The following is a 7,775-nucleotide window of genomic DNA, read 5'->3' on the forward strand; positions in this document are numbered from 1 at the left end:
GATGGTAGCTTAGAGGACTGATTTAAAACTTTTTCTTTGGTAATGTATGCATTTAGTATTACACAGTTTCCTCTCAGCACTGCTTTTGCTATACCCCACAAGTTTTGATATGGTGCATTTTCATTTTTATTCAGTTCAGTATATTATTTGGTTTCCCTTGAGACTTCCTCTTTGACCCATGGAATATTTAGAAGTGTGTTGTTTAGTTTCCAAGTATTTGGGGATTTTCTATATTTCTGCTATTGATTTCCAGTTTGATTCCATAGTAGTTAGAGAGCACACTCTGTATGATTTCAATTCTTTTAAATCTGTTAAGGTTTGTTTTATGGCCCAGGATGTGGTTTGTTTGGGTATATGTTCTGTGGGCACTTGAAAAGAGTGTGTCTTCTGCTTTTGTTGAATAGAGTATTTTATAAATGTCAATTGGTTCTTGTTGGTTGATGTTGTATTTGAGGTTTTCCATATTCCTACTGAGTTTTTGTCTATTTGCTCTATCAGTTATTGAGACAAAGTTTTGAAATTATCAACTATAACTGTGGACTTGTGTATTTCTCCTTTCAATTCTATCAGTTTTTCCTTCACATAGTTTGCAACTCTGTTGTTTGGTGCATACACATTTAGAACCTGTGTGTCTTTTTGGCAGATGAACTATTTTATGATTATATAATGTCCCTCTCTCAGAATTTTCTCTGTTCTGAAGTTTACTTTATTTGATATTAAGAGCCATCCCTGATTTCCTTTGATTAATGTTTGTATGACATGTATGTTTTTCATCCTTCTACTTTCAACCTGCCAATACTGTTATTTGAAGTGAATTTCTTATATACAGTATATAATTTATATATATAATATATATATATTCCAGTCTGCCAATCTATATTTTAGTTGGTATATTTAGACTATTTATATTTAATGTTAATTATTGATTTGTCAGGGATAAGTCTGCCATTTTTTTGTATTTTTCTGTTTGCATGATCTATTTTCTTTTTCCTATCTTCCTGTTGGTGACATGAACACTTTTCAGAATTACATTTTGATTTATCTCTAGTGTTTTTGAGCATATCTCTTTGTATAGCTTTTTAATGGCTGCTCTAGGTGTTACATTACACATACATCATTTACCACAGTCTATTGGTGTCATCATTTTACCAACTCAAGTAGAGTGTGGAAACCTTACCTCCTTTGTGTCCCTTTACCCTCCCCCATTTACAATATAATTATCTTTAAAACTTCCCCTACATCATATCAGATCACATCAGGCAATGTTGGAATTTTTGTTTCAGTCATCAAACATAACTTAGACTCAAAAAGAGAAGAAAATCCTATTGTACTTACCCATATTTTTGCTTTTCATGATCTACGTCTTTTTTGATGTTCCTAGGTTCCCTCTTTTATTGATTCCTTTCTGTCTAGAGGACTTCTTTTAGCCATTCATTTAGGGTAGGTTTGTTGCTGGCAACAAATTCTCTTAGTTTTCTATCATCTGAGAATGTCTTGACTTCTCCTTCATATTTGAAGGGTATTTTTGCTGGATAAAGAGCTCCGGGTTGGTAGATTTTTGTTTTAGCCCTTGAAAATGTTGTGCCACTTCCTTTTGTCTTCCATACATTCTGATGAGGCATCTGCTGTTTGGTAGATTTAGACTGCAGCATTAACATAAGCACTGGGCCAAAGGTCCCCCAAGTTTGAGGCTTCAGCTTCGGTCAAAGAAAATTAATGTTTAGTTTGCATTCTAGAAATTTATCATGAAATATAATGGAGCATACAGTAAAGACTTTTCTGGTATTTTTGGACTCAAGTAGCAAAGAAAAACTAGTATTTCTCCGTTTCATTAAAATCTGGAAAGATGTAGGTAGTGAGCAAGAAGTAACTTCTTATGTCTGTTTCTTTTTAATCCAGCATGGAGAGAAAGCTTCTGTCCTTGCCTCCATCCATCTCCATGCCAGAAATGGAACCCAATGGCACCTTCAGCAGTAACGGCAGCAACGGGAACTGTACAATTGAAAACTTCAAAAGGGACTTTTACCCCTTTGCGTACCTGATAATATTTGTCTGGGGAACCTTGGGAAATGGCTTTTCCATCTATGTTTTCCTGCAGTCTTATAAGAAGTCCACGTCTGTGAATGTTTTCATGCTCAACCTGGCCATTTCAGATTTCTTATTCACAAGTACACTACCCTTCAGAGCTGACTATTACCTCAGAGGTTCCAATTGGATATTTGGGGACCTGGCCTGCAGGATTATGTCTTATTCTATGTATGTCAACATGTACAGCAGCATTTATTTCCTGACTGTGCTGAGCATCGTGCGTTTCCTGGCAACTGTTCACCCCTTCCGGCTCCTCCATGTCACCAGCATCAGGACTGCCTGGACTCTGTGTGGGATCATATGGATCCTTATCATGGCTTCCTCGGTAGTGCTTCTGAAAAATGGCTCTGAGCAGAAGGGCAGTGCCATATCATGCTTAGAGTTGAATATTGATAAAATTGTTAAACTGCAGACCATGAACTACATTGCCTTGGTGATGGGCTTCCTGCTGCCATTCTTCCTGCTCAGCATTTGTTACCTGCTGATCATTCGAGCTCTGTTAAAGGTGGAGGTCCCAGAATCGGGTCTGCGGGTTTCTCACAAGAAGGCACTTATCACCATCATCATTGCCTTGATCATCTTCCTCCTGTGTTTCCTGCCCTATCACGTCCTGAGGACCCTGCACCTGCTTGTGTGGAAAGTGAATAAATGCCAAGACAACCTGCATAAAGCTGTGGTCATCACACTGGCCTTGGCAGCAGCCAATAGCTGCCTCAATCCTTTGCTGTATTACTTTGCTGGGGAAAATTTTAAGGACAGACTAAGGTCCACACTCCTAAAAGATCACCTACAGAAGAAAAAGTGCAGCATTCCTGTCTGCATGTGGTTGAAAAAGGAAACACAAGTTTAAGGGGTTAGGAGGTGAGGCCTGTTCTTGTATCCTTATGCTGACCTTCATTCACATATAGTCTCAAATGACCATGTATTTACACCATTTCCACGAAGGTCAGTCAAGTCCTACTCCAAACATTTTATTAGGTGTGTTTTCAGTGGTTGAGTCTAGATGAGAAATGTAGCAGGCAAAATCTCCACTAGTCTTGCAACCTAAAATGTTAGACTGGGAAAAAATACTTAGCAATTGTGTGCTTCTTTTCATCAGATTCTGTACCAGATCTTGGTCCCACCAGGCATTCTAAATTAACTTTAAGATAACCTCAGATTCCCCAGCTTCTCCAGTTCCTCTTGCATCTTCAATCCCCTAAGATATAGCCAGTTAACAAGGAGGTTCCAGAGCAGATAAGAAAAGCATCCTAAGAATTCACTGAAAAGACTTTGTGAAGAAGGCTGCCCTTTGACGAAGCAGAGTCAAGGTCCCAAACAAGAACAGTGAGAGAAAAAGGGAGAGAAGGACTGGGGCAAGAAAGAGCTGGTGAAAAGTAGGGAGAAGGAGAAATTTCATTTTGCACTGGGAAAGAGGCTCTAGTACACTGAAGGCAAGAAGGTTCTCTTTGCCTGTCTCTTTCCAGGGGGCTAGAAAAGATAGGAAGAGTAAGAGGAGGAACTGGGCCATTGCCTAGGGGTGGCGGGATTATGTGTGAAATAGCCGAGAAGAGGGGGTCAATTTTACTCTTGGGATTTAGGTTTGGACTGACTTCACTGCAGTTCTCAGTCTTGCACATTAATCTATTGGGATGGGAGGCAGAAGAGAGGTGGTTGCTCTAAGTGTTTGGCTGGGCACTGAGAGAGAGGGTGGGGTAGAGGACAAGTTGTAAAGGTTGTTGTACCCCTGAAGTTCTATTAATATTTTGGCAAAATATGAATAGGGTGGCTTTCCTTTTGAGGGAGTACAGAAAAGAACTGGATCGTGGGAAGGGGTTCTTTCTGTCCACTGAAACAAAGCTAGGGAGACTACCAACTTCTTCCTCCAGACCCCAGACCACTGTACCACCAACAACTGAATGCTCTCTCCATGCTGGGCAGACTGTGCCAGACACTTCACATTCAGTAACCCCACTTAACCCTCACACCAAAGTCTTATGTTTCTACTTTACGAATGAAGAACCTGAAGCTCAGAGAAATTAAGAAGCTTGTTCAAGTTCACACAGCTTGTAAGGGTTTAAAAAATATCTGTGGAGAAGGGTTAGCTGGTGCTTACGCCACCGCTCTCCCTACAAATCTCCAGGAAGATTGGTAGAAAGTGAATAAAAGTTCCCTTTCCCCACCAGGCACCTACTTCTCCTCATTCTCACAAGATTTTCTCTTTGGAGTTATTGACCTCAGGCGGAGTGGAGTGTGGGAGGGAGGTGGTCACCTCAAGCTAGGGAGAAAGGGAATATCTTCATAGTAAACAAGAGCCCCAGGGCCCTTCCCTTACTCAGCTGTCAGAATGCTGATAGACTCATATCCTGTCAAAACAGGAGCCCGCAGGATCCCCCTGTGGGGAAACTGTCCAACCCAAGAAAAAGACTAACAGATACAGACTGTTGAGGATTTCCCAACACAAAAGCCAGCACCTGCCCTATTACCTACCTGAAAGGGAAGCCCACAGTGCAACTAATCCCTTCCATTCAGAGAGCATCTAGTCAACCTGTTAGAGCCTCACTCTTAATTATGAATAGTCAATGACCACTACACTTTGGGGGCAGGGGGCGAAGGCCCAAACATGAAAAACACCTACAAATAAATGAGAGGGTAGACAGAGACATTTTCAGTATGAAAGGTCTCAACACTTTTATCACCCTTGCACTTTTTATCAGAAACCCACGGGAGCATTTGCTCCTCCAAAATAAATGATTAAGCCAAGATAGAAGAAAACATGGCATCTAAGAAACAAGGAATCCAACACAGGAGAAAGGTGAACAACATAAGATGTTGGTGGTAGCAGAAAAAAAAGAAACTAATTGATTTGCGTGCATTGGAGGGATTTGTACTTTTCTTGAAGAACTTGGGATGAAGTAGTGAAAATACATAGAAAAATAAGCAAGGGAAAAGACACTGTGATCAATGAATGCTAGCAGAAAAACAGTTGTTTAAGAACAGAAATATAATCGTAGTACACTACATGGCTCAGCTGTGACTAATGTTTACAGAGAATAATGTAAATAACAAAATACTGTGATATAACTTTTTTAAGAAATGAGAGGATATGTATGTGGGAGAGGGGTGTAAGAAGTCTAGGTCTCCATCTGCCATCACAGAAAATGCATAACAACTAAAGCTAGAGAATGATAAAAGCTGTAGAAAAATCTTATTTAGCAATAGGAGCTACAGTCCAGAAGAAACCATGAAAAGGACGGACAGGGATGGCCTCTGGAGAGTTTGGGGTGGGACAATACAGTGGAGATTTCCCTTTTCCTTTTAAGAACTTTTTAGCCATCTAACTTGTAAATATGTATCGTTGAAATAAAAATTAAGTTTAAATTAAACTTTAAAAGTCGAATTAATTCTGTGGGTTTTGTTTGTTTGTATGTTCGTTTTTTAAGAAATGAGACAGAAAATAAAGGTCACCAGAAATGGGCACTGAACATTGACAGGAGAAAAGAAAGCAGGAAATGGCTAGACTTGGATTTGGGCCTCTGAGGGAGGCCCACCCAGCCCTGCCATGGGAAGGGAGGCCCCTCTTGGGATGATTGGAGTCACTTCCCAGGATCAGAGATGATTTAGTGTATCAGGATATTTTTTAGTCACAAGCAGCAAAAAACCCAAGTCCAAGTGGCTTAAACAATCACTATCTCACATAACATCCTGAGAGAAGTTGGACTTCAAGCTACTGAGCAGGGGCTTCTGTGAGCCTTCTCCAGGTATTGGCTTGGTCTGATGGCTGAATCCCCTCATGGGAACAAGCTGATTACAAGCAGCCTGAGGCTACATGCTTCCCTACTTATATCCAGGAGAAGAAACAGGGTATCTCCTGCTCTAAGCATTTAACCAAAGTCATTGGGCTTCCTTTTGACCAGAACTACACAGATTACACCCTGGCCCCTAAACTAGACCAAGGAAGGGATTGCTCTGATGGAACAAGGATGGTCAGAGTCTACACCGGCAGGAGGGTTAAACCCACTGAAATCGCAGCTGGGAGAAGAGGTGAAATGGAACTTGCAGAGGCCCCATATCTTGCACTGCAAGTGAGGTGGAAAAGAACTGCCAGTCAGCCAGGCATCCGAGCCTAACGTGGCTGGTACCTACGCAGCAGCCCCGGCAGCTCAGGAGTGTGAAGGAATGATGTGTTAGAGGAAGGATGAAAGGTAAAATATGAGTTTATATTGTAAAGTCATAAGGATTTTCAAAGAGTGATTAGAAATCTCAACAACTCTCCAAGGGTAGTTGGGATAAAGATAAAGATAAAGTTGGGAGGGCACCTGGGTGGCTCAGTTGTTGGGCGTCTGCCTTCAGCTCAGGTCATGATCCCAGGGTCCTGGGATCGAGTCCCACATCGGGCTCCCTTCTCAGGGGGAAGCCTGCTTCTACCTCTCTCACTCCCCCTGCTTGTGTTCCTGCTCTCGCCATCTCTGTCTCTGTCAAATAAATAAATAAAATCTTAAAAAAAAAAAAAGATAAAGTTGGGTTACCTGAGAGCAATCAACGTCCTCGGGGTGAACAGTAATGGAGGCGTGTGAGTCACTGTGTCTTTAAATCTATGGTGCCTGGGCGTGCGTGTATGTGTGTGTGAGAGAGAGAGTGCACGCTTAATGACTTACTTTTTCTTTTTCCAAGACTTTCCCTTTCTCCAGTCAGGGTGAAGCATCTCATCTGGTAAAGAATGTTGTCCCTGAGGAAGAAAATAAAATGGAATTCTTTATTTACTAAAGTGAAAGCCGAGAGTGTCCCGAAGTTTTAGATACAGTTTTTTGTTGGAGAGATTAGATAGCCCCTCAAGCAAGTACATAAATTGTTCAACTGGGAGAAAGGATGTTTGTTGTGTCAGCTTTAGAGGAATTATGATACTGCAACCCTACTTTTTCAGTGGGGACCTAAGAAGCAAATGGCATTAAGTTTTGTAACTATTTTGAATGACCGATTCTCTGTGTTGGATTTAATTAAGATGATTTACAATTTATTCTGCAGCAGAAATGATGTCAAACTGGCCAAAAACAGGTTTAGGAAGAGAGATTGACAAGGGAGATGGCTTTCTATAGAGATTTCATTTTTCTTCCTGGAAAAGGGCTTGAAAATACAAACCCCATCAGGGGAGAATGGGGGTGAGGTGGGGATGGGGTAATCCAGAGGATATGGTGATAGGAGATCCTTCTTCTGAGACATTTTGTCCCCAAGTGGATAGGGGCAGCTACTCAAGGCTAATAAAAGCCACAAGGAGAATTTTAACAATAGAGAACTTATTAAAAAGTTAGTGTGTATTTGAAAGCTCTAATGAGGAAAGAGTATAGCAATGACATGAGAATCCACAGAGAGTTCAAAGATACACAGCCAGGAATGGAGGCTAATTTACATGGGGAGTTGGAAAGGTCTCAGAAGGTTTAGCTGCATGATATGCTGAGGAAGCTAAATTCTAAGCCCAGGGACCCCTGGCCCCTCCCCTGCTCCCTTGTCCCCAAACATCCTTGCATGCCAAGCATGGGGCAGACATAGCAGGGCCTGTGGGACATGGAAGGAAGCTACTACATCCTGGGCCAGAGGGGCCTCCTTGATGTGTTGGCTCATGTAGAACATCAGGACCTTTGGATAACCCTCAAGTTAGGGAAAAACAAACTGTTGTATAACTCTCAAATTGGAGAGCTCGTATAACAGCC

General features: G+C 41.4%; 1 protein-coding gene across 6 annotated transcripts in view; it reads left to right on the forward strand.

Annotated features, from left to right (window-relative positions):
• The window catches only part of CYSLTR2 (cysteinyl leukotriene receptor 2), a 31,524-nt gene extending 26,063 nt beyond the window's left edge, over positions 1-5,461 (forward strand). For all 6 annotated transcript variants that reach the window (XM_078070382.1, XM_078070381.1, XM_036104567.2 and 3 more), the window contains one exon: positions 1,900-5,461. In XM_078070382.1, coding sequence (XP_077926508.1) covers positions 1,901-2,938 — 1,038 coding nt within the window. In that variant the 5' untranslated portion in view covers position 1,900 and the 3' untranslated portion in view covers positions 2,939-5,461. The remainder of the gene's footprint in view (positions 1-1,899) is intronic.
• The last annotated feature ends 2,314 nt before the right edge of the window (positions 5,462-7,775 follow it).

This window comes from Halichoerus grypus, chromosome 4 (genome assembly GCF_964656455.1).
Source record: "Halichoerus grypus chromosome 4, mHalGry1.hap1.1, whole genome shotgun sequence".
Classification (NCBI taxonomy): Eukaryota; Metazoa; Chordata; class Mammalia; order Carnivora; family Phocidae; genus Halichoerus; species Halichoerus grypus.